Source organism: Falco naumanni, chromosome 10 (assembly GCF_017639655.2).
Source record: "Falco naumanni isolate bFalNau1 chromosome 10, bFalNau1.pat, whole genome shotgun sequence".
Lineage (NCBI taxonomy): Eukaryota > Metazoa > Chordata > Aves > Falconiformes > Falconidae > Falco > Falco naumanni.
The window spans coordinates 718,009-743,675 of NC_054063.1; the positions used below are offsets into that span (position 1 = coordinate 718,009).

At 51.8% G+C, this 25,667-nt stretch overlaps 2 protein-coding genes across 3 annotated transcripts in view; one reads left to right on the forward strand and one right to left on the reverse strand.

Moving 5' to 3' along the window:
- The first annotated feature begins 3,071 nt into the window (after window positions 1–3,071).
- On the forward strand, window positions 3,072–4,442 carry PHLDA2 (pleckstrin homology like domain family A member 2). The gene is made up of 2 exons (XM_040609470.1): window positions 3,072–3,639; window positions 4,025–4,442. The coding sequence occupies exon 1, from the start codon at window positions 3,207–3,209 to the stop codon at window positions 3,603–3,605; it is 399 nt and encodes a 132-aa protein (XP_040465404.1). The 5' UTR covers window positions 3,072–3,206; the 3' UTR covers window positions 3,606–3,639; window positions 4,025–4,442.
- Window positions 4,443–5,886: 1,444 nt separating this feature from the next.
- The window catches only part of SLC22A18 (solute carrier family 22 member 18), a 59,878-nt gene continuing 40,097 nt past the window's right edge, over window positions 5,887–25,667 (reverse strand). Inside the window, exons 7-10 of one of the 2 annotated variants that reach the window (XM_040608591.1) lie at window positions 24,654–24,754; window positions 15,099–15,200; window positions 11,248–11,368; window positions 5,887–6,133 (exon numbers count right to left, since the gene is read on the reverse strand). In XM_040608591.1, coding sequence (XP_040464525.1) covers window positions 5,946–6,133; window positions 11,248–11,368; window positions 15,099–15,200; window positions 24,654–24,754 — 512 coding nt within the window. In that variant the 3' untranslated portion in view covers window positions 5,887–5,945. The remainder of the gene's footprint in view (window positions 6,134–11,247; window positions 11,369–15,098; window positions 15,201–24,653; window positions 24,755–25,667) is intronic. The other variant, XM_040608593.1, reaches the window with a different exon arrangement.

Consider the following 25,667-nt stretch of genomic DNA (forward strand, 5'->3'; position numbering starts at 1 on the left):
ATGTATTCGGTGTGTTGGGGGTAATGTAAAGCCGGTGCCTGACGACCCCTCCTGATGGCAGCCGTGGTGGCTGCGTGCGGGAGCTGTCGCGCTGCCAAGGCACAGGCACAGCGACGTGGTGGGTTGCAAGAAAAAAAATATCTCTTGCTGGTAACGCAACTAAACCAATCTAAACTAAACCTGAACTAAAGGCGGCAACAGGTTTCTCCCAGCCACCAGCCCCAGCTTGGACAGAGGCAGCAGCAGTCACCCAAACTGCAATCGCCCAGAGCTCATATTAGCTAAAGCTGGGTTGTGGCCCTTAATTGTCAAAGCCACCCACTGCCTACACGTACTCAAACCACCCTGTGGCACTCGTCTCATACTTGTCCCAAGCGTCGGTGCCCGGGTATGGTGTAGGGCCGCACTGCATCTCCTACACCTCCCCTCAAGTGTGCTGAAGATGAAATCAGCACTCTGCTCTCAGCTTCTCACCTAAGCTATTAACCCTTATTATTTACAAAATAAGGCAGTATACACATTTTTTCTTTTTCCAAGCAAAGCTGGTGCTGTATACCTGAACAGTAGTGACCAGCTACTATGGCGTGCTCTAGGCTTGGGGCTGTGCTACCTCCTTGTAAATGATTGCCATGTGTTTCCCGGGCCAGATTGCTCTGAGCTCCTTGAAACTCTCCGTTCTTTCCTGAGACATGTCCCCGTAGAGGTTGCCCCTGGTTCGACTTTGGGTTCAGTTAGTCACCTTTGCTTTCTGTCTCAGTAAATAGGATTTAAAACCTACTTTACAGAATATTTGCACTGTCACAACGCCAAAGACCTAAAATCACGGTGTTTTAATGCACTGGACTTTCATTTTATGTGGTTATCTACTTAACAAGCCCATGCTATGTAAAAAAGTGGAGTCTTCCTACAATGGACATACATTGGAAACAAGGGTCCCAGTTCTGCAAGAACCAACCTTTTCTTACACCGTGAGCAGGGTTTTTTTGCTATTCCCCCCACCCTCCCACTCCCCCCAATAATAAACTTTTATTTTTCTAGCAATTTTCTGATTTGGCCAGTGTTAAAACAAGTTGACTGCAGTGACAGTCGGGGGAGGCTTTGAATTTTTCAAAGTGATGGATAAACTTGTAAGAAAAATCACTCCGATGAAAGCAAAAGCAGAAAGACAGAGAGACCAAAGTGGGCTGCTGACCCCGCATCCACAGATGGGAGTTTCATTTGAAAGCAAATTCAGTCTTTTTTACTGGACCTTTTGAAGCAAGGTGTGCACAGACATGCCAAGTCCTGCAGCCTTTCCACACCGGGAGCCTTCCTCCAGATGTTCCTTGCATGCTCCTGACTTGCTGCCTTGTTTTTTGCTCTTTTTGAAGTGGTATCCCATTTCCTGTGCACAAAGATAATTCCCTGTTGTATTTTGGAGCCCAATTAAAAACATCATAATGATTTTTGCTTAAGATCCAGCTCTGCTCCTGGCTGGCTCCGGCTCCCTTACTCTTAGAGGGCCTTTTGGGCAGGAACTTGTTTTACAGAGCAGGCCAGCGTTTGTCGAGAAAATGTGGATGTGCAGCCCAACTGTGAGTCAATTCGGGCTGATCCCTCACCAAAACAGACTAAATCACGCTCAAAAGCGAGATACAGTGTTGGTTTTCCCGGGAAAGCCCGCTGCTCTTCCCATGCCAGGACAGAGCTCCGCGCACGCCTGTGGTCGCACCCCCAGCCCACCAGCAGTGACAGCCAGTGCCGTGGTCCCAGAGCGGTCCCCAGCCCATCCCGCCTGAGAAGCCATTCCCAGCTCATGCATCACCCCTGCGGCGCCGCACGGAGCCCACCGGTGTTCCAGCCCTCCCCGCAGACGTGCGCGCTGCCCTGAGCGGTCAAAGCGTGGCCTGTACTCCAGCTGCCGAGTGATCCGCAGCGGAGGCGGCTCGGCTGTAGCGCCGCTCCGTTAAGGGGCTGCTGACCCCTCCGAGGGCCTGGGAGCCCCGCCTGGCTTGGTGAGCTCACCCCTGGGGCTGGGCTTGCAAACACCTGCAGAGGTGTCAGTCACTCGAGAAAGATGGTGGAGGGGGAATGGGGCTCGAAGACCAAAGCGGGGTGCTGCGCAACGTACGCAGCTGAGCAACTACTGCTTCAGAACCGGCGTGCGTGCGTTCGTTACGCGCAGCCCTGCCCTTGGCTGCGGCACGGAGGCAACAGCTAGGAAGCTGGCTCAGCCTTGTGTCAACTGTCATAAAAGGGTGACAAAATGAACGGCACAAGAGGAAGGGACCGCGGGCCTGCACGTGCTGCTTAAACATCACCTCCAGCCGCCGCAGCCCACGTATCTGCCTGTGGAGCTGCGCACCGGCCGGGCTGTAACCAGCTGTGGTGCCTTCCTGGGGAGGAGGGAGTGAGCTGGGGGGGGGGGGGGGAAGAAAATGGGATAAACCAGGTGATTGCAGGGAGCAACAAAAAAGATAAGGGGTGCGGTGCTAGTGCAGAACTGGAGCGGTGGGGTGCCCTTAGGAACGGGTGCAGGAGGGGCTGACGGCGCTGCGCAGCCGGCGGGATGCGGGACCGGCCAGGGCCCGGCTGCGCCGCGGGGGTGAGGTGAGCGGGCCGGGGGCGCAGCCCAGGTGCCCGAGCCGATGGCAGCAGCCCCCCCCCCGCGGGCCGAGCGGGGCCCGGGGGGCAGCGTGCGCCGCCGGTGCGGGCCCGAGCGACGGCCGGGAGGGCTCGGGGGGGGGTGGGGTGCTCGGGGGGGGCGGTGCGGCGGGTCACAGCGGCCCCATCCCCGCGGGGGGGCCATCCCGGCTGGGCGGAGGGAACACACGGGGCGGCTGGGGAGGGGGCCGCGGGATCGGGGTCCCCCCGCGGGGAGGCTGCCGTGTCCCCCGCCCACGGCGGCAGCAGCGGCGGGGCCCTCGGGGAGGCACCCACCGCCCCACGGCCACGCCGCCCGCCCGGGGGGGCGGCACCGGCACCCCCCTTTGCCGCCGGGGGACCCCCGCCAGCACCCGGCGCCGGCGGGCGGGGAGCGCGGCCCGGGGGGCGGGCGGGAGGCGGGGCGGCGGGGGGCGGCGGGCCGGGCTCCCCGGGGGAGGCACCGGAAGGCGCCCGGCGCTGATTCATTGCAATAAATTGTTCCCGTCGCGGCGAGGCTCGGTCATCGCCGCCCGAGCCGGAGCCGGGGCCGCAGCCGCAGCCGGGGCCGCCGCGGAGGGAGGATGAAGATGCAAGCCGAGGTGATCCGCGAGGGCGAGCTGGAGAAGCGGAGCGACAGCCTTTTCCAGCTGTGGAAGAAGAAGCTGGTGGTGCTGACCAAGGACAGCCTCAGCCTCTTCCCCGACGGGCACAAGCGGGCCAAGGGCAAGGAGCTGGGCTTCGGCTCCATCCTCAAGGTGGACTGCGTGGAGCGCACGGGCAAGTACATCTACTTCACCATCGTCACCAAGGACCGCAAGGAGATTGACTTTCGGTGCCCGGACCAGAGCTGCTGGAACGCTTCCATCACCATGGCCCTCATCGACTTCCAGAACAAGCGGGCCATCCAGGACTTCAAGAGCCGGCAGGAGATGGAGCAGGCGGCGGGCGCCCAGGAGCGGCGGCTGGCCCGGGCGCCCTGAACCGCCGCCCCCCGCCCCGGCCGCCCGGCCTCAGGTGAGCCCCCCGGTCACTGCTCCCCGCGCCGCCCAGGGGGTCCCGCTGCGCCCCGTGCCCGCCGGGCCCCCCGCCGCCCCCGCTCGCCCCGGTGCTGCCGTTGCCGTGCCCCGGGCCGGGCCGTGCTCAGCGGCTGCTGCGGGTCGCCCCCCCCGGACGCACCGCCGGGAATCCCGGGTGGGAGCCGGGCTGACGCAGGGCGCCGGGCGGTGCGGCTGGGCGGGGGTGGGGAGCGACACTTGGCAGCGCTTTCCTTACGCTTTCGCTGAAAACACGGGATCTGTGAAAATAAATGCTGCAGGCTCCCCCTCCTTTCAAAATCCCCCTTTTTCCTGCCCCGCTGTCCCGCCCGTGTAACTCACCTGCTTTCTCTTGCTGCCCGTAGAGCATACCACTGGATGATAAACCAGATCAAGTGTCTTGGACTGAATGGGACAGGGTACCAATGAAGGAAAGCGCAGAAGAGAGCTGGAAGCAGCTTGGTTTTTTCCAAGCCCGTTGAGGCTGCTGAGCAAAGAGCCCTGAGCTTTGCCTGAGATGCGTATAAAGAAAAACCAAAGACTTTCGTAAAGGACTTCTAGCAAAGCGTCTGTGTGTTTTGAGAGGCACAGCTTTGCGAACAATTATCTTCTATTTATGAGAGGCAAGGAAGATTCAACACTGACTGGTGGTGTTAAACACAATTTAAATTATTTGTAGTATCTATATTTGTATTTATTTTGATGAATGTCTTTCAGCAGTTACTGGTCTTAATATTGCTTTTGCATTAATATGTCCATTCCAAATAAATTACTTGAAATGTTCACTTTTTATTACTATACCCTGGGCTGCAGTTAACTTTTGTTGATGCATGTTTGTGGAGCGGGCAGTGGTGTAGTGGCTTAAAAAGGCTGGGTAAGCTCGGCTCTTTGGTGCCCTGGACCGGGCGGTGGGAGGTGGAGAAAGCCCAAATAACCCATCTGCGTTTCACCTCGTCTCCCAGCCAGGGAAGGAAAGCGTGTTGAGGTCCAGGTCTGGTCAGTGGTGGAAACAGAAAAGCCTACCACAGCTTGGATAAGCATTCCTTTTGAAGCACTTGCCCTCATAATCAAGTAATGGAAGACACAGAAGGCACAAGAGCTCCCCACGATAAAACGCCACCTTCCCCCCAGCCCCGTAGCTTAGTGCTGTGCTAAGGCAGAAAACTGGATTCTTGATTTTTTGGAATAACAGTGCTGACGCTCCATGGAATTCCTCAGCTCTGCAGCGATGCAAGCTGAACTCCTCACTCTCTCCTCTTGCTCCACCTCTAGACCCAGTTACATTTCTAAAGGCTAACTGGGAAGAACAGAAGTGGTCTTCCTCCCTATAGCACCTGGACCAAGAAGCTTGGAGAAAAAAGCAGCTCATTTTTTGAATGAGAGTAGTGAAGTTTTATCTTGTGAGGCTCAATTATCACTAACTAACCTGGGCTTCCTCGAGAGCAATGCTGCAGCACAAGATCTGCCCTGGCAGTCAGGACTATGAGCTCAGCAGGGCAAAGTGCTCACCAGTGACGCTCCAAATTTGGTAACTTCCGCCTCCCAAACCATGCGATTCCTGCAGGAGACTTTGTACTAGAGGAAGTCGCAAAGTATGTAATTACAAGCAGCCTGTAGTAAAAGCAAGACAGACGCAGTACAGGGGAAAAAAAAAGCCAACCAACCAAACCTGGAAGGAGGGTTGGTCCCTGTTTCGGGAAGCAGCAGGGAGACTGGCACTGCAGCATGCTACCCCGCGGCTTCGCATCCTCCCTGCGTGCTGCTGTACCCTGTCATCTGCCAGGCTCATGCAGAGGCAGGGCTGTGGATGTAGCAAACCTTCGGCCACAGAATTTTGGCCTTGATCACCCTCTAGCACAAGGACACCAGAGATGCATTCAATGCAGCAAAATGACACTCAAAAGCAGCTGTGTTTTACCCCAATTTTCTGTGGTACCACTTGGGGCGGGGGAGCTGTGGGACAAAAGGCCAAAGCAGGGGAGAGACTGGCTCCTAATCCCCTTAGTTTCGGTGAATTCAAGCAGGAATGCTGACTAACAACAGCTGAGGATCTGACTATTGCCTGCAGTCACAGCCACTGCTGCGGGGAGGGGGCGGGGGGGGGGAAGCCAATAGCTCCTGGGGTCCTGCAGCCTCCAGTTGCTCCAGCATGGCTCCAAGGCCTTTGCAAATGGACCTGGTCCTTTACTCTAGATATATAAATATAAATAAATATAAATTAAAAAAATCAAATTCAAGAAGATTTTTATTCTGATGGAGAAATGGGGTTACTTTCTTGCAACTGAATTACTGGGTTTTCATCTCTCTCAGTGGGATTTTACTCTTTAAGAGGTAAACAAACAAACCAATATTGACAATTAGCTGTAAATAGCCAAAGGAGGAGACTCCAAATTGTTTGTATAAAATTCCACCGATGGTTGGGCCCACCGTCCGTGTCAAGGGCTGCACCGAGGCACAAATCCCAAGCATGGCACCTAGGAGAGATGGCAGACACAGAGACATCAGGGTAAGAACAAGTCCTGGGATGGAAAAGTGGAGAAGGGCGTGTGGGATCCCCTTTGTTCCTGATGAGGCTCCCCCGAAGTAGTAGCAAATCACTTCAAATAATCTCTTGCATTAATTTATAGAGGTTCAGTTAGGGCTTGTTAAGGCTAAGGACTCCTGGAGGCATGGGGACTAGTTTCCACCACGAGCCAGCTCAGCTCTTTAGTGAGCAGCCCCGACTCCCACAGCGCTGCCCAAAAGCCAAGCTGGTGCTCACCACTGCCTTCGCCAGGGTCCAAGGATGCCTCTGGCCCGAGAAGGTGCTTCTGAACGCTGCACCCAGCAGTGCTGGTATCTCTGCATGGGGTTAGGGATGAAAAGGTAAATTCTACAGTCGTGTGTGAGACTTCCAAGCAAATCACACACATGCTTCCAACGTCATAATTACCCAAGAGGGTCCTGTTCCACCCAAGCTGCTCCTGCCATTTCTTCTTTCGTGTGGGACAGAGGAACAGCTCTTGAGGGCTTAGCATAAGTGAGAGGCTTAGGTCTAACTAGGTCTTTAAGCATAAATAAATAAAACCACAGAAGAAGACTGAGCCCCCTTGAGATACTCCCCCACCCCCTTTGCAAAAAGAACGGATATTTCAATTTGGATGGAAATGCGAGCCCTTTGCCTGGCTAGGCCGGTTCCCCCTCCAGCAGCTCTTCCATTTGCATTGTTAACAGGAACCCAGCAGATGGGGAAGCACCTCCAGTTTGGCAAAGGCAGGTTTTTTCCACGTGCAGGTGGATGACCAGGACATCCCATGGGACACAAAGTTGGGCCCCATGCACCCGGTGCACACTTTGTCCTGCAGTCCTTGTGCAAGACAGCTATCACGCTCAGAGAAGCAGAAAATACCTGGCTGTCCAGAAAATCATTAGCCCCCAACACCGGGAGGAAGGGCAAAGCTGGCAGCACGTGCAAGAAACTTGTGCCTTGTTCTGAAATGATGTTTGCAATTATTAATTTTTTAGTATCAGCAGAATTATTTGGGCTGTTGGCATGTTTTCCACCAAGACATGTGTTGAAGCATCATTGCTGCACAAGGCCAGCAGTGTCTGGGAAGGATGAGAAGGATGCTGTCCCACAGGTAAGTAGATGTGGAGCTGAGTGCGATATTTAACGTGGGTAGCCACCGGGAAATGCTCCCTGGCTCCAAGAGAGAAGAGGCATCAGGTGTTCACCTAATGCCGGCCAGTGACTGCTGGGTTTTTATCAGCATGCTTAAAATACTTGTGCAATGAGCCCAAGCCAAGGGTGTAGCCATGTGGAGAGGGAAATCTCCCGGGAAGCGCTGCCGAGCGCTCCTCCCGCGCATGGGAACACAAAGGCAATGGGTGGGACCTTGTCTTGACCCTTTGCCAATGGGAACCATCCCACAACCACCAAACTTTCTGGGCAGGTTTTGCAATTATTTTTTTCCCTCTAGGTATTTGAATTAAACTAATTACTACATACAATTGCCAAACTGGCTCTTATGATTGAGAAGGCACTTTTTTTCTTTCCTTTTTTTTTTTTTTTTTTTTTTTTTTTCTGGAGCAGAAATCCATCCTCTTAAAAGGCTGGGCTCTCCCTCTGCACTTCTCCAACACGTTGCTGAGAAAGATAATTTCTGTTTAATGGGCTTAAATTAGATCCCTCGTGTCAGACACCCTCGAGCTTTGGGACATTGTAAATCTCAGCTCTGCAGCGTGGCCCTACTCTGTTGCAAAGCTGCGCATGTGACGGATCTCGTTTAAGACAAGACCTTTAACTGGGACAAGTCACCATGTCAGCAGAAAAAATCCTGCATTGCTTTGTGCAGCTCTGCCAACACACACGCTCACCTTCATCACGACGATCCCACTTTCCGTGCCTTCCCTGCCCTTTTTTCACCCTCCCCAGCTTTTTCCCCCTTTTTCCCATAGCTGGCATGACCCACCCCAGCCAGAAGCCCATCCTCCCCTCCTGCTCCAGCACTCCTCTCCTCCTGCAGGTTTCAGTGCTGGCGGCTCCCCAAGCCAGGCGGCTCCATCCCTCCTCCCACCCTCCGCAGTGCCGGGTGCCCTGGCTTGCCCTCATTTCCAGCTCACATCCTGTTGCCTCGCTCAGATGACTTTGCTGGCCCAGATCAGCCACACGCCCAGGGCAACGTGGGGCCTGATTTAATGATTAGGTCATTGCTGTCAGCAGCCACCTCCAAACCAGCAAAGCCCAAGCAAAGCTGAGGGGTTCGATGCACCAAACCCTGCTTGGCTGCAAGCGCTCCACCTAAGGTTTTGCATCTGATGTGCAAATAAAGTCATGCAATGTGGGCCCGTTAAGCAGGCAGGCTCTGCTGGGCTTCCTCCCTCTTTCCCTCCCCCATGGGTAAGGGGGTCTGCGCAGAAACAAGACCTCCATTCTCAGGGAGGGTTGACAAGGAGTGCTTGTGCGGATGCAAGTCCCCCTGGGCTTGGGGCTGCCCTCCCACCAGCTCGCACGCCCAGCTGGACAGCACATGCACATAGGGCAGAATTTTCCCTTCCTGCCTTTGAAGATGAGGAGAGGGAAGAAAAAAATATCAAAGGGAAATAAGTTAAATCATTTCCGCTATCTTTGCTTTAGTGCAAAGCCCCAAGTCATAAGCAAAGAACAAGTGGCAAACTCATCAGCCTCGGTAGAAAGTGACCTTGGATCAGTCCTGAAAGCAGGACAGCGGGTGAAGGGATGGTGCCATCCTCCGTCCCACTGCTCCCTTTCCGAGGCACCTATTTAAAAGGCAAGGATGGGTGACTCAGTGTCTAGCGAGGGCGGACAGGTTATCCTCCTGCAACGCCCCATCTGTTCCAGCCCAGGGATGAGATGGACACCTGAGCTCAGCCCAAACTCCAGCTGCTCAGATAGCCTCTCCCTGGCCCAAAGAAAAACTCCACAGGCTCTAGCGGCTCCAGGCTGGCAAAAATATCAGGAAAGAACAGCAAGGCTCAAAAGTGAGGTTTCCAAAGGGAAATTCTCAATGTCTGATTTCCTTGCATTAACTAAAAGTTGTTTCAGCAAGCGCTCTGGTTATCCGACACAGCGACAGTGAGGCTTTTTCATAAAGCCAGATTCCCATGTTCTTAGAAAAGTGGGAATTTCTAACACACCACCGAAATGCTCACTTTGCAGAGCCGGTCTTGGGCTCACGCAGGGAGGAGCAGCCCTTTAGCTGCTGTACGGGTGGAGCAGCCGCTGCAGGGTGCCACCCACGGCCAGAGAGCGATGGCAGGCATTCTAATAGCCACATTGCTCTGCGAGACACCCACGCCGTCACTGCTGCAGCTGCTGCCGAGAGGCAGCTCGCTGGCTCTGCTGCGTCAGGCATTCCTGCCTTCGCCCCAGCCTCTGCTTGGGTATGTCCAAAACAAGCACAAAACCATCAGATGCCTTTTCCCTTGGAAACACTGCAAGGAGAAAGCATGGTTTGAAAAGTGAGGGCCAGGGAGGAGAAGCAGAGACAAGGTTTTCCCCCAGCGCCACGATCTTCTGTGCCAGCAGCATCCCTCCTCAACACGCCCAGTTTCAAGCCAGTCATAACTCTGCAATTTGTAGTAGCACTTGGCATGGCACCAACCCAGGGCGGATGGGCAGAGAGCCCCAGGCAGCCCGTGCCTCCCCCAGTGTCCTATGGCCCCCACCTGACCATCGGCACCACCCGACGGGCTGCCGTCGTCCTGTCCTGCCCTGCCATGTAGAGACCATCCACCCCAGCGAGGCGCGGGCTGACCTAACAAGATACACAAGCAGGGAGCAGGGTGAGGCAACTAAACCCATTTTCCTCGCTGACCGAAGCTTGCCTCCGGGCTTTAAAAGCCAAGCAATGCTCTGGTTTTCCTCACAAAGCCCCTTTGAGAAGAGCCTGGATGAATTCCAGCTTGGCTGTACATCCCAAAGCTGCTTGGTGCCCTTCCCCCCCAGCTCTCCCTCCTTGCACGAACATCGCTCCAACTCATGAAACAGCAGATTTTCTTCCTGGCCGAGCAGAGGGGCTGAGACATCCCCAGTCCTCGCCTCCCCGGGAACTAAGTGGTCCTCCCAGGTAGAAGTGTTGCACTTAGAGATCACAGGCTCCCAGCATTTGTAGGAGATGCAGTGGTCAGTCTCTACAAATAAACTACTGAAGTGACATTTAGAAAAGCTCTTCATCCAGAAGCATCTCAAAAGTTCTTTATAAACTTCACTAATGGGCTGTGCAAACTGTAACTCCCATTCTCGGTAGGGTCTGTGCAGAGGTGTCTGTCTGCTCAGAGAGCTCAGGGAAGATGCAGGGTGCAGGCTGGCATCCCAGAAGGGCTCAGCTAAAGCAGAGAGACTCTCGGCTACCTAGTGAATGCAGCTCTGGGAGCAAACCCTGAAGGAGCTTGCACAAAAGACACCAAGCCTGGTTAACCCAACTCCATCCCGGGACAAATCCAGCAAGGCTCCCCGGACAATAAAGTGGGCATATTTCCTTCACTGACAGAACTAAAACCCCAGGTACAAGGTTCTGCACGACCACCACTGCATTTCAGTCGCCTTGTTCAGAGAAATGTAGTAACTCTTTGACTGAGACATGGCTGAAATGTGGAGAGGGGGGCGATTACTGCATCAGGCAAAGCATGTTTCCAAAGGATGATCCAGAATACCCTCCTGAGATGCCCCAAGTTAAAAGGTGTGAACGAGCTCTCTCAGCCCTCTCAGTCACTGTCACAATGGAAAAGCAGCTTTTTTTTTTTTTTTTTTTTTACCGTACCTTGGCTTCCCATGGAAAGGAGAGTTTGGGAGCGCCTTCCCTTACTGTGCCCACCACTATGGATGTCAGCAGGCGGCACAGGACCAGGAGCACCGGGTTGTGGGATGCTTGCTCAGTGTTGTTCAAGCTCATTGTGCATTAGCACCACTGGTCCCCACTCACCTGCTCTGCTGACACCCAACTGCCAAGCCTGATCCGCTGGGGAATTAATTGGGTGCTTGCCATGAACATGCCCCGGCGCTTGATAGTGGTGGTGTGAGCTGGGGACCACCTGACAGACTCAAAAATGAGAAAAGACTAGTCTGCTCTATTTTGATGAGTCTTACCAGTGTCGGAGGAGGGGACGGCCTTGGTGAGGATGCTGTCGGTGATGGTGCCCAGTATGCTGAAGGCGAACACCATCGGCACTGCAACAATGCAGTAGTGCCACACGGTCCTCATCAGGGCCTAAGGGACAGGACACAAGGGACCATGGATCATTACAGAGCACAAGTGGTGACTTTGTGGCAAGAGACAACCTAGAAAAACATCACGAGTCAAACTCATGACTTAGGTAAATTGTGGGAGCCAGAACCAGTACCTGATGGTGTGGCTTTGGCCATTGCAGGGTTTTTCATAGCCCACCATTTGTCTGCAGTGAATTATTCCGAGCACGCGGAGCAAGTAGCAAATGATACCCTATAATCTGGCAGCACGTTTCTCTGGCACTGCTGTGGGTATTTTTAGCATCTGGGAATTAGTGACGTCCCTGTACCCTTCCCCCCACCTTCTGTCTCTTGTCCAACTCCCAAGGAAACATTGAACAGCAGATGCATGTGGTGTACTTCAGGAAGCCTCCATTACTTATACAAAACAGCCTAGAGAAGGCATTTCAGCTCATTATCATAAATAATTAAAACTAAACCGAGCTTGTCAAAATAAATGAGCGTGGTGCATTATGTAATGCCGTACCTTTGGGATTTCTAATCCTGTTCTGCTGCTAATAAATTCACTGAATTCAGTAATCTGGAATAGGTCTCCTGGCCGTAAGTGCACATTAGCGAGCATAATTAGGGAGAGTAATGATTTTGTTATTGCACATATTCTTAGCGGAGACATCCCTCCAGCTGTTTAATACTGAAACAAAAGCGGTGAGGCTCCCTAAGCCGTGGGGCTAGAGCAGCTCTCAGCTCATTCACAAGCCCCGCTGGTCAAATGAATGGATTTCTCTGGGGCACGGAAAGGAAATTCCCCCTTCTTGCAAGTCTCCTGCCTTCACCCGTGGCTCAAGGTGTGTTATTGTGGCTGGAGAACATTTCTGTCACTGGTTTAGCCAGAAGTTTCATTCTCTGGAGCTCTTCTCTCCTAAGATCTGGTCCCTGCCTCTCAGCTACAGAAGATGGAGAAGCCCAGAGACATCGCTCACTAATGACTTGGAAATATTGAGGTTTATTCCTAGTTCCCCCCTAGAGTCACAGCCAGGTTTCTCCCTCGGAGGGGCTCTTTGCCTACGTTTTGGTTAAGATCTAGGCACTTGTGATTAAGGATCCAGAGAACAAGGATAGAGGAACAGGTATTTGGTACATAAAACACTTAGCTGGAGAGAGAATAATTCTTTGCTAGGACAAATGTCATTGCAGGACAACACTGCAGAGCTCATAGGAAAAAACAGCTTTACCCCCCCCCCACTGCTTTTTATGAATTCCCCCATGGGCTGAAGGCAAGTGGGCAGAAAAGAGCAGAGCCACGTCTGTGTCTCCCGTAAAACCAGGGACTCCTCGCTGCCCGGGGACTCGGGAAGGGCCGTGCCAGGCAGAGCCCTGCTCCTCGGCTGCTGGGCAGGCAGCAGCCTTTTTGACCTGAGCAGATCTGAAGGCATTTTTCAGGTGAGGGAGGCAGAACCAGGAGTTTCAGCAGACAGGCTCAAAAAGCAAACGCCTGGGAAACACAGGCAGCGAGGCAGGACAAGGCACGGCTGCGCCTTCAGACAAAGGGAAAAACTTCCCCGTCGCAACCGCCAAGCCCTCCTACACCCCAGCCCACGTGCCCCCGGCTTGCATCTGCAGATCAGACACCGGCTCTCCCCTCCTCTCCTTTTTCAGGTGTTACTGCCAAGCTCCCAGCCCACCCCTTCCCTTCTCCAGTTGCTGATTGCTGGGAACGTCCTGCAGCCTCTTCCCAGCTGCACTGCTGTCTGTCTGTCTGCTGACACTGGTGCCAGCCTTCCAAAAACGCCTCAGCCCACCTCCCGGTCTTACAAAGATGAGTTTCAGGGCGTCTTTCGTTATCAGCTTGGCTTTCCCCTTGCTTCCACCTTTTCGGGAGGGGATCCGCTTTGTTTGGAGGCCACATGCAGCAAGGGCACAGCAGGCAGGATGCTTCTCCACTGGCGGCTGTGCGGGATTAAAGGCTTCACGCGTTAATCTCTGCATATGAGGCCTGCCGCTGTGATGGCACTCATCCCCACCAAGAATGAAAGCCATCCCAGAAACGGATGTTTTCTCGGCAGCCGCTCAGAAAGAGTGCTTTTTAATAAGGCGTCCCCAGCGAAGGGGATCGCAGCTGCATTTGCCTATGAATAGTTCTCATGGGAAGTCATTGCTGACCCTTGTCCCCCAGCCCGTGCTGTCAGGATGTCCACAGCCCTCTGGGCTTGATGTAATTACCAACCTGAAATGATTTCCCTTCCTGGCCCCCCCCTTGCAGCCGATGTGAGCCTCCCCACACCGGGTCATTAGCCGCTGCAAGCCGTGCAGCCCCATGCACCCCTCCACTTTCTTCGAGGCTTTCTCTCCTACCACCAGCAGCCTCCAGCCTTCCCTCTCGGTGAGTCCTCAGCACACAAAAGCCATTTACTCCATGTTGCTTCTCTGCCTGATTCCTGTGGGACTGGGCTTTGACATGGGGAGCTGGTCCCAGTAGCACCTGGCCCTGCACCTGGCTGGGGGTGCTCAGGTCTGCAGATGGGCCAGACCTGCCTTGGTCCTACCTAATCACTCCCACCCATGACCAAGAAACAGTGGCGAGACCTTCAAAAGCCCTTCCTGGGCCACGCTCAGGAACACCAAGTCCTGTGCAGATGTCCCACGCTAAGGGGCACATCGACGCCAGCCAAAACCACGAGACACCAGCTGGGAGGGACCCTTCCCCAGCATCCTGCCACCCGGCAGTGTTTCTATGAGCCCTGAAATCCCAGAGCGGGGGACGGCGCTCCATCTGCAGAGCCAACACTTTGCCTGCATCCATCTTCCCGTCCCAGCCTCACCTCAGACTTGCAATTTGGCTGCAGATCAGCCAAGGTGTGTAGGTGCCTCATCTCATCCGTGTAGCTGGGAACCATGAGCCTCAATACCCTGTGGTGCATCTGTGGGAACGGCACCCATCCTACCCGCACCGGCGGGAGCACCAGCACCCCAGCAGCAAGGCTCGAGGCCGAATACGGCAGGGAATGTTGGAAGGCTGACACACCTCAACCATCCTTTGGGCCCAGCTCACTGATGGGGACTGGTGAACAGCCTTCCTCTGTCCCCACGGTCTGAGCTATCAGTTCCCTGAACGTGGCTTATCCAAGCAAACACGATCACCGACAGAGCTGCCTACACCAACTCTGTCTTCCAATTACCGTTTGGGATTGGCATCAGCTGTCGCCCATGCAGTCACAACCAGCGACAGGTGACATCGCTCAGCCGAAAACGGAGGAACAACATTATTGCCTTGTTACCTCCTTCCCCAAACACTCCCAGCTTGGGGAAATTAGGCAAAAGTAATGCCCCAGAAGAAAGGCACACAGCCTCCCCCGTCTCGCTGCAGTGTACAACCACAATGGTTTCCCACCCCATAATCTTCATTTACTTTCTGGGTAGCTCAGGAAATGCAGTCGCTGACAAGACCTAGGGCAGGATTTCTATGCAAAGCCAGTGACTCAGGAGGGACCTGCGAGTTTCTGTGCGAGATTAATGCTTTTTTAAATCCCCATAACTATTAATCATGCAGGTCTTTATCGTTATTTGGTGCAGTGCTTACTCTGAGTGTGGCTCTGTTCACGCAGAGGCCCAGGAGAGCTGACAATCCCTCCTGAGGACCACCCAGCAAAGCCAGCAGTGGCATCTCAAGGGACAGAGCTTGCAGCCAGGTCTCACGGACCTTATGCCACTGCATTATTAAAAGGCACCACGGATGATTTCATGCCAAGTCTTACCATGCCTAAGCCCACGCCAGCAAAGATGAAGATGCTGAGCCTGAGCAGGGTCATCTCCGTGCAGTGATTAGTGAGTTTTCCAATGACCAGACACTGGACAACCTGGGAAAGCAGCACACAAGCAGCATTAAGCCCGGTTCATAACAATTCAAACAAACTGAAAAGAGAACTACTACAATGCTTCAAGCAAATAAAAGGCAGCAAATGGGTTATTCCCTTGCTTTTTTCTCAAGAAGAAGGGACTTCACTGCCACAGTGAATAGCTGGCTGGAAGATATTTCATGGTTTTTAGCATTTTGCATCCTAGGGATAGATCCATCCTGCAGCTGGAAGTCTTTACTCAGGGTGCACACCTCAGTTTACCATCATTGCTTACCGACCAGCGGTGACTGAAACTTTCTAAAGACACTTGCAGATACAGATTAATTTTTCTAACTAAATCATGACTGTTTTGTTAGATACTAAGGTCTTTATTCTTGACAAGTCCTTCTAAAGACAAACTGTACATTTATATGCAGAGGAGGAAATGCCTCCTTTCCTGTACTGTCTCTTGCCATTATTTTAAACTATAAATATACAATTGGGTGGTTCATCATTTTTAGGCAGGAAAAAAGTATGACGGAGATGCTAATACCCCGTCCTAGCAGTATGCACAGACATGAGAGACTAGGAACTGGTTTTACAGATTTTAAATAAAAGCTGAGGGAGAGGGGGAGTGAAAGAGGAGCCAAAAAAAATGTAAATTGTAGGAAGCATTTGGCTTTTTTTGCAGAGCAAAGATTCCCTCTTTTTATTTCTCTGTTCAGCATCGCCCACACTTCAGGTGATGCTGGCCCAAGTGGACTTGAGAGGACAGAGGCTGGAAGAGATCACTGTGAAGACAAAGCCTGACAGACTGCATTTCAGGGGAGGGACAGATAGGAATCTACTGAGTTTTCTCTGCCTGGAAAGGTTTTGTTTGATCCAAGCAAAAACCCCTGCGACTTGAAAGAAGAGCTCTAGTTCAAAATGCTTTGTTTGGCAGGATGGCTTTGTTTCAATGGCAGTCCATCCTGGAGAAAATGTTGGTCTCTGCTTGGACCTGGAACGATGCTACCCCACGGCCAACCTTCTGTGTTAGTCCTAAGGGTGAAACCCAAACTCAACTGAAAGGAAATGAGTGCAAAATAAGAAAGTAAGTTACTAAAAAGAAAGGAAACATTAAACTATGACAAGCAGTCCAGAAGAAGCAATTTAGGTACTAAAATTTACAAAAGAACAAAAGGTAAATAGTAATAGAGTGGAAATAAAGTTGACATAAAGAACAGTAGCTACAAACTGAATATATTTCCAACAAGCTAGAACTTAATGGAAACCATCAAAATTCGACCCCTCGCTTTGCTTCAGAGCACAAGCAGTTTTTGACATGAGGGCACATCGTGCTGAGCAGACATTCTGGTTCCCAGCAAACGCTTTTCTCGCCTCCTTTTCGTCCCCGTCTCTGCCTTTGGGCAGGGTTGGAGAACTCCGCTCACGTGTGCCTGGCTGCTGCGCGACAGTGGCATAGGCCCCGCGTGTCTCTCCCATGTTGTGTCACCTGCCAAGTGGCCTCAGGGACACTGGTGGACCTGCTGCAGTGTGATGCTGGGATGATGCATGGGCTGACCTGAGTCATCCCGGCCGAAAGCCCTGCTGCGGACACAGAAGAGGCTGATACCAGCCCTGGCGGCTCCTACTTGGGGTGGGTGGGTGGAGAAGGTGCTGAGTAATGCTTCACCAAGCTGAGGGCTCCTAAAACGAAGAATTGTCATTAACTTTCTGCAAATTCCCAGTCCTTCCTGCCAGCTCGCCTGGCCAGGGCTGTGCTGAGTCACACGGGACGGGGGCTGAGCCCCGTTGCAGGGCATGGCTTGACTCAGCGGTGGCATCACTCAAAACCCAGTTCGGCTTTGCTGAGCCACTGGAGGAAAGGAAACGTTTCTCAATTTGCCCAGACTTGAATTGCATATTTAATTGGGATACACCATGCAGGCGCAGCCCAGTCCCTGCCCTTCCTTGAGTCACTGGGGTATATCATCAGCGATGTCCCAGAGCAGCCTGGTCTGATGGCCACGGGAGTGGCATGCCCAAAAATGTCTCTCTCTGTCACTACATGCAAGGACCTAAGTGCAGGCAACAAAGCCAGGCTCTGAGCAGGCAGGACCTGGAGACAGGCAGACCGGGCTGTCCTCAGAGCGAGCGGGGCAGAGGGACGGTTCTTGTGCCATTCTGGCATTCAGCATCGGCTTCCCCATCCCTTGGACTGCGGCAAGACGAGTGTGAGGTAAAGCACCGCTGCTGAATCAACCAGCTCAGTGATGGGACTTTTTCCAAGGGTGTCAGCCCAAGTCACTTGCTCTCCCCTTGGGGCTGAGCCGCCATCCTTGGGCTGTACAGACTGTAGCCTCCCCACCGGTTATCGGGGCTGCCCGACTCCTTCCCCAGCGCGGTCGCTGCTGACCCAGCCATGAGCTGTGAGCAGGCAAGGCCCACCACCTTGATTTAGGCACTGGATAATGTCTCCAGTCACCAGGAGCTCTGACCTCGCTCCCAGTCTGAATTCAGACCCAAAAACCCATTACTTCCAGCCTGCAGTCTTCCCTGTGCAGCTGCCTGCACAGGCACCTCTGGGAGGAGGAAGAGAAAGGCGGTTCATTCGCGCTCTCCTCTGTAAGGTTTTGGATGTGTGCTGCCGTTGCCAGGGGGTAGCCAGGGCATCCCAGACAACTTGGCCGTTGCCACTCCCGTGGACCAGCCCTGGTGGCACTGACGATGCAGCAATGGGATTTATCCTTATTTTTATTCTTGCTGGCATGTTCTGGGCTTTTCCTTTGCACGTAACCTCCTCCTGAGATCGACTGAGATGGGCCTTCCCCTTCTGCATTTCGTTTTGCCTGGATGGTGCCTGCTTTTGTAACCTGACCTCCTTTGAAGTCGGGGAAGAGCCAGTGTACCTGGCTGGAATGCCTTCTGTCATCAATAAACAAAAGAGAGAGGAAATTGTTTGCAAGTGAAATAACAGGCTCTGCCCGTGGCTGTGTACACATGTCACAAGAAAAACCAACTCATTTTTTCTTCTCCCCCACCCCCCCCTTCCCCCTTTCTTTAAAGGCAAATAAGTCTCCCAATAAATGTACAAGAACAGTCAAATCTCTTCTTGTTGTTATGCTGGATTCACTAAACTGAGGATTCGTTATACTAGTTCAGCTGATCAGATAGAAAAATACCCTCTAACTCTGTCATTGTGTTTGATTTCTGGGAAGGCAGCAGCTCCTATTTGCTCAGAAGAGCGAATTACCATTTCATTGTTAACCTCACTACCAGATTTCAGGAATCTCTTATAGGATGGAAAGGATTGTTGTTGTTTGAAGGTTTAAGGCGCTGATTTTTGGAAGTCTTTTGAACAGTGAAGCACTAGCCTTGCTGCATGGAGCCACTGCTGAGCAGGACTGGCACCTACAAGTAGCTAATCCCATCGGTGGAGGTTAGAGAAGTTACTCAGATGCTCAGCTGGTCCTCTGTGCTCAGCAGGCACAGGACTATTTACACAGATTCTTCTATCAGCACTGAGCAAAAGCTTGATGGAGCCCAGCAATAAAATAACTTCCCTTTCACCCAAGAGCCTGGAAATGAAAAGACGTGAGAAGGTTGGAGAGGCAGGCACAGCAGGTCAGATAAGCTGGTAGAGCCCAGCAGAGGAGATGCAGGGCCCCATCCCTAGCGTAGATAGCATGATTCACATCAGAGGCGGCCTCCCACGCACTGGACCCGTATCTCTTGCCTTTGAAATTGTGCCTGGCTGGCAGTTCCCAGGGTGAGCGCACTGCCGGCTGGGGTGGGACACTTGGGTGGGCACTGGCCAGGGCAGTGGGCAACGAAAATCACAAGGCTTTCTGCACAGGCTGAAGGTGGTGCAAAACCTTGGGTGGGGTAAAGGGAAGCTGTTTTACTGACATGGTGATGCAGAAAGCACTTGAGAAGTAGTTCTGGTCTTGCAGAGGAGCAGGAGGGCGGTGGGACTGGAAGGAGAGCTGAAGGCGAGGATCAAACTGCTGAAGGCAGCACTTTGCTGAACAGGGGGAAGAGGACCTTGTGTTTTGCAAACTCCAGCCTAATCACTTTCTTTCCCCCTTCAACCCACCCCCCTCCACAGATTTAAATCCTTCAAAGCAAGGAAACTGGAGAACTTTCTGTTTGTTGTTGCAAGGTCCTTTCACTGAGTGGGTTTTCCCCCTAGGCATACCTGGCTGTAATTAAATACCCGGCTCTTTAATCATCTCTCTTGCTGTGCAGGGGAAAGAAGAAAAAGACAAGAGGGACAGACTGGTGATAAGATGATACGCAATGTAAATCTCCCCGCCAGGAATCTCTCTCATCTTTTCAGGATCACTCCGTACCAACTTGTCCCTCCAGAAGCTGCACAGCTAGAGGTGGAGTTTGTATAACAATACAAATTTAAATGCAGTAAATAAAACAGATGTCTTATGATTTCTTGATCCTCAGGGTTATAAATATCTACCCCTTTGCCCCACCCAGAGTTTTCGTTTGGTGCATTTTGCTTTGGTTTTTTGGAGAAAAAGTTCTAAAAGGAAAGCTTCCCCCACCCCCTCTTGCAGTTTGAAACCTAAGCATCAGATGTGACTTTAGATACCAACCAGGGACTCCAGTGTTTCGCTTGCCTAATCCTCCGGCAGCACTTTCCAAGCCAGGTACTACACCTGGAAGTTCTCCATACTATTGCGCTCACAAAAAAGCCGGAGCCTAGGTCTGCTTCTGCCCATTATGCAAAGTTAAATTATTTTAAATCATTGTGAAATTAGTTATTCTCTGAAGGGAGACTGAATGACATCTCACACTCACAGACATTCACTACAAGGGAAATCTCATTCGCATGGCTTCTGAAAAGATGGGAGCCCAGCCCCGGAGGACAGAAGGATTGCATCTGCACCCCTTGCCTGGAGACCCACCAGCGATCAGATAAAGATGTTTCAAACATACCATGAACAAGGGAAACCTGCAACCCAAGATGCCTGGCGCAGAGGCACCCCTCCTGCTGTCTGCCTTCCCCTCCTCATTTCGTTATCTACCACCCAACTCCTCCTCCTTGGCTTAAGCTGATCAGACAGCCTCATGCTATCAGAGTGCTTCAGGGATCACCGAAGAGCCCTGGATTGCTTGAATCACCCCCCACTTGCTATTTTCACTTCTCCATCAGCCCACTCCAGCCTCGGTCATATTTCATTTTCTAAGCAACAACTTCATTTCCCCATCAGACAGCTCTTTGTCCTGATGCTATGACACTGCCTTCCCAGCACCCTTCTCTGACCTCATTTGCCTCTGTCCCAGCCCAGAAGTAAGCCCCCTTCCCACCCGCACTGCACTTAAGCCTGCCCCACACTTTCCAATATCCTCTGCTATTAGATGATGCTCTCTGCCTAACCACAAACAGTAAATTGGGACCAGCTCTTGGGTCAGTGCTTCATTCAGAGAGCCAGGAAGCCCCCATTCCCCACGGTCAGGTACTCCCATGGGAAACTTTACAACAATGCATCAGCAGACATACTACTTTGGGCCACCCAGGTCTCCACGAGACAGGCTGGGAGCAGCAGCAAGGCAACCTACGTCCCTCCATGCGAGCGTACAAGTGGCAGCAAGGAGATGTACCACCAGTGCTAGAGAGAAGGGCAGCCATGCTGTGGGCAGCCAACCCGGCGAAGGGAAGAGGGTGCCAAGGATGCCCCTTGCTGTGAGTCGTGGTCAGTGGTGCTACGTGCACGGCATTGCAAGGAGAAAACCCACCACCAGCACCAGATCGGCCACTTCACCTCTAGCAAGTGCCGTGAACCATTCCCATGTGGACAGAGCTGATGGTCCCAGCAAGGCAGCAACCAAGACAGGTGCTCTGGGGAGTAGCTAGCCAAAGCCCGTGAGGCTCTTGGGCTCCAAAACCTGGCTCCGAATCCACCTTTCACACCTGCAGGGATCCTCTCAGGCTGGGCATGAGGCACCCTACCAAATGCTGGGGTCCTGTGGGGTCATAAAGTGACAAGATGGGACCAAACACGATGAGGTGAGGCTGAGGAGCTCTGGACAGGATCCCCCAAGAGTGCTGCCTGAATCAGTGAGGTGCCTAACTAACATCCTCCACCTGCAATGGTGGCAAACACCTCACCTCCTGTGGGGTTGGTGTTTCTGTGCTGATCTCCCCGTGCAAAGAGCTGTTTGAGATGCTGATGACAAGGTACTTCAGTGGCATAAAAATTAGGTGGACTGACCCAAAGCCGTTCAAAATTTCCTCTCTAGGTGCTCTACAGGTGGCTTGAGTAGGAGGAATGGTGAGTAATAGAGATGTTTACAGTGCATTGACCGCTTCTCACCACAGTAGGTTAAATGAGGCCGAGAAGCTGAAAAAATGGGTTAAGCAATTGGAGCATAATATCCTTGGGGTGGGAGAGGAAAGTGGGGAAGAGACCATGGCTATTTGAGTCATTCTGGATACTGCTGATAGGGCTGGGAAAGGGGGCTGCAACATCACCTTGTGTGCAAGAGGAAGGTGTTCATTTTGAGAAGATTTCATTAAAAAGTAGAAACTACAACAACACAAAGAAATAGTATTACTAAAAATTGACAGGCATTGGCAAACCAGGCAATGCTTCTGTCAGTGTTTGACTTTTGGGGAAGACCTGAGTAAAGGGCTCAGCTAAGCCTTTCTCGCTGTGCACTTTGAAGCTGCTTAGTGCATGCAACATGTACTGGGAGTAGGCGAGACCCTGGGACATGGTGCTGGGTGTACCAGCTGGCTGTGCCGTGCAACCGCCCAGGCACTGTGTTCAATATCTACAGGGAGGTTTAAAGTAAACAGGACATGGTTTGATTCTTATTTTCCCCTTCATTTATGTGACATCTGCTCCCATCCATAAAAGTCCTCAAACGCAACCCATTTTCAGATCCAGGTAGAGATGCAAATGAGGGGGACACGTTTCCTCTAACTGGTGGGCTCAGAGCAAGTCCAGGAGAATGGGAAAACCCTCACAGTGCATCTGAAACACCAGCTTAGACAACATGAAGGTGCACAAGCAGCTCTGGGGCTTGGCAGTACAAAGCCAGCACACATTGTATTCCCCGCATACATCTTCCACTGGAGAAAACCTGACAAGAAGGCAGCCGTGAGACAGCAACTCAGTCACTATCTGCAAAAGGTATCTTTGGGTGGTTCTAGCCAGAGACCTGATCTGAAAGTAAAGACACAAATTCTAATGTTTTACAATAATTTAGAAGCCAGATGGTGAGAGTATCGTTCGGATCAGTTAAGGATCTAGTCCGGCATAAACTAGAGAAGAGTTTGGAACTGCCAGTGATAAAGTGGAAAGAACAAGCAACAAAGCAGAAAGCAGTGCTTTGCAAACTCTTGGGCAAGATGCCTTTGTTGCCACCAGGAATCAGCCGTCCTGGGCTTTTTAAAAAAATAAAGTATTTTTTTCCCCTTTCCTTTGTGGTGTTCTGACAGCAAACCTCAATGCACATCATCAAGAAGTTTGTACCCTACGACCACTTCACGCCAGTATTTCTGATGTCCACAGCTGTGCATTGCAGAACATGCATAGCAGCGCAGACAGAAACTGCACAGATAGATGAAAGAAAACTGCCTGGCTGACAAGAGCTGGTTTCTGTGTCAAATGATCCAAGGCAAAGACTCCCCAGCAGAGCAGATGCTGCGCCCAAGCCTGTAGGCCACCTGGGTTAGATCGTGGTAATAGGTATGATTGATCTCTGTGGGATGAAGCCCTGTGACTGTGGGAAGGGTCAGGTCCCTGGTTGGCACTGACATCTGATTATTCATTAGGAAGCAGAGTGAATGCTATAATTCCCGTATCTTCCAGGGCTGTATCTGTATGTAGGGTGCACTGGCATGGCAGCACAAGTAACCTCACCTACGGTAGTTTCATCCAAACTAACCTGGGAAACAATAGCGCTGAAGACAGACAGATATCCTAGGCATAACCAGCAGTGTTGTGAAGACAAATATCCTGGACCTGACAGCAGCGTCCAAGCTCCATATAGCAACATGAAACTTCTCCTGCCCCGCCTGTGCAAGTGCTATTGCTGCCCAGCTGGAAACAAGCACACCATAGCCATGCTGCCACCCCAAATCTGGCTTCAGTGCAGACATGTGTAACAGGGATTTAACTGGTATGTCTAAGAGCACAGCTGCCGGGGAGTCCCTCCACATTCAAAGGGGGAAGCAGATATCAGCAGGTGACTCAGCTCTTCTGAAAACAGTGGTTCCTGCAGATCCTGGTCTAGGAGGCAGCATACAAAGACTAACACAGGGAAAGCCTCTGTAGCGGTGGAATTTGGGTCGGAAGTGTGCTTTGAAAGGAAGCTGCCGATCACTCCACTTGTCACGCTGTTTCCATGCTGTGGTGTGGTAAACTGGTTTTCTTTCCAGTAAGGCTGGATGGGAGAATGCATCCAACTGGTAGCAGATGTTGAGCTCCAGGGACTGAGAGACAGCTCAGTCCAAAGCCACCCTCCAGAATGGACATGGCAAAGGCGCCAGCTCCTCTGCTCCAGACAGTTCACTCTGCAGACTCTACTTGCTGATGTATGGCCATGCTCACCAGCTGCTCTACTGAGATGCCCAGATTTGCTGAAACCAGGGCAGAGCCTAAGTAATGGGCAACACCGTGCCAAATCCAGATCACAAGGGAAGGAACTAAAGCTGCCATTTCCCAGATGAGAAGCTCCTCCAGATCCCATAGGAACACTGTGGCAATGCCCAGGAAATGAAGGCAGATTTAATAACAAGACCGCCCTCCCTCCGGATATTGCTTAACTTGCATTCCTACCTTGGGGCTTGCTTATAACCATTTGCTGCTCTTTCTGCAAAATTATCAGCTTCTTTCTCTGAAAGGAACATTCTGCTGTGACATAACACCTTTTGTTTTGGCCCTGCTACTGCGTAATTCAGCTGACTTTTCCCTTTTACCCATTTTGGTAGCCTCCTAACCATGTTCCATTGCCCACCTTTTTGGATTTTTTTTGTTTTGGAAAGTACAAGCTTGCTATGCTTGTTTCCACACAGCAGAAAAAAGTCTCTCCTCTACACTGAAGGCATCTGTGAAAAAAACAGTACGATCATCTACTGACGTAAATTTACAGGGTGCTACTAAGTACATGTAAATTAGCTAATTTGCACCAGGGAAAACCTTTGTCAGGGCACTTTAGCTTCAATGTAAGTTTTCTTAAAAAAACAAGGACAACATGTCAATCCAAAGAAATTTTAGCTCCACAGCTTAAAGATCGGCGAAGACGGACAAGGGGAAGAAAGCTTTTAGGACACTCCCTTGCTCTGATTCCTTCGTATTCCAAAGAACAGAATAAATTTGGAGTCACTTCTATTTTTTGAGACCAAGTGCCACATGACAGAGCTAGGACTTGCCTATCAATATTACACCTGGATTTGGAAGAGCATGTGTCAAAAAGGTGGCAAATTAGATAGCTGTGTGGCAAGAGGGGGACTTCCACTTCGCTTACCATTTGAAGGACACCAAAATACGACATCAGGTATCCAGACTCCACTGCTTCCAAGCCAAAGAAATCCATAGAGATGATAGAAAACATTATCAGGAACAATCCTAGAGGGAGAGTTAATGAAAAGCACGTATCAATATGCTTGCACCGCATATAGTGGCCCAGACCCTGTTCCCAATCACCTCCAGTATGAGTCAGTAGCTCTCCCTGGAGTTGCCAGGACTGGATATAAACACAAGCAGAAACCTATTTAAAGTCAGTGTAGTAATTTAATCTTTAAATGTTAACTTTTTCCCCCCACTTACTTTCATCTTTAAATAATGTGACTATGTAGGCTGTAGATTCAGCTGTTTATTATAAACTGGTAAATATTTGTATCACCAAAGCCAGACTAACCATTAAGACAGCTAGAAAACATTTGTTCAGACAAGACTGTAACCATAAAAATAATCAGATTGGATTCCTCACCCCTTTTGCCTGACTTAAGATTTTCACCATGGGGAACAACGCTGTGACATCAGCCTAAATACAGTGGTTTCACTGCACACCTCGGCAATGACACTGGTGGCACATGAAATATCTCTGGCGTGGACTGATATGTCAACACGAGCAGTCAGGGAAGTATGGACAGAAACAGCACAGGCTGGGTTTGCTTTTCAATTAAGGCAATTTCTGGAACGCATAACGGAAAATGCCCACTCAATCTCACATGGAAATACAATAGTGTGTGTTTCCCCCATCACAAACACAAAGGCAGACACACACGTACGCACACTCCCGTCGTACACAAGGAGCCACTGAATTAAAAATATTATGACAGAACATGGCTCTCAAAGAGTGGTATGGGGTAGGAGGCTGCTGCCTCCCCTAGTGCCCTGTGCACCTCAGACGGACCAAGACAGTAGGAAACGGGGGCTCTCTGCATGCGAACAACCCCCCACCACGCCTGTCGGAGACCACCGGCACTGCTGCGGGAAGGAGAGGAGAGAGGACGATCTTCAGGGGTCCTGCCCTTCC

What these genes read in the sequence shown, in the direction of transcription:
- PHLDA2 (XM_040609470.1), top strand. Translation starts at nt 3,207, where the DNA reads ATGAAGATGCAAGCCGAGGTGATCCGCGAGGGCGAGCTGGAGAAGCGG.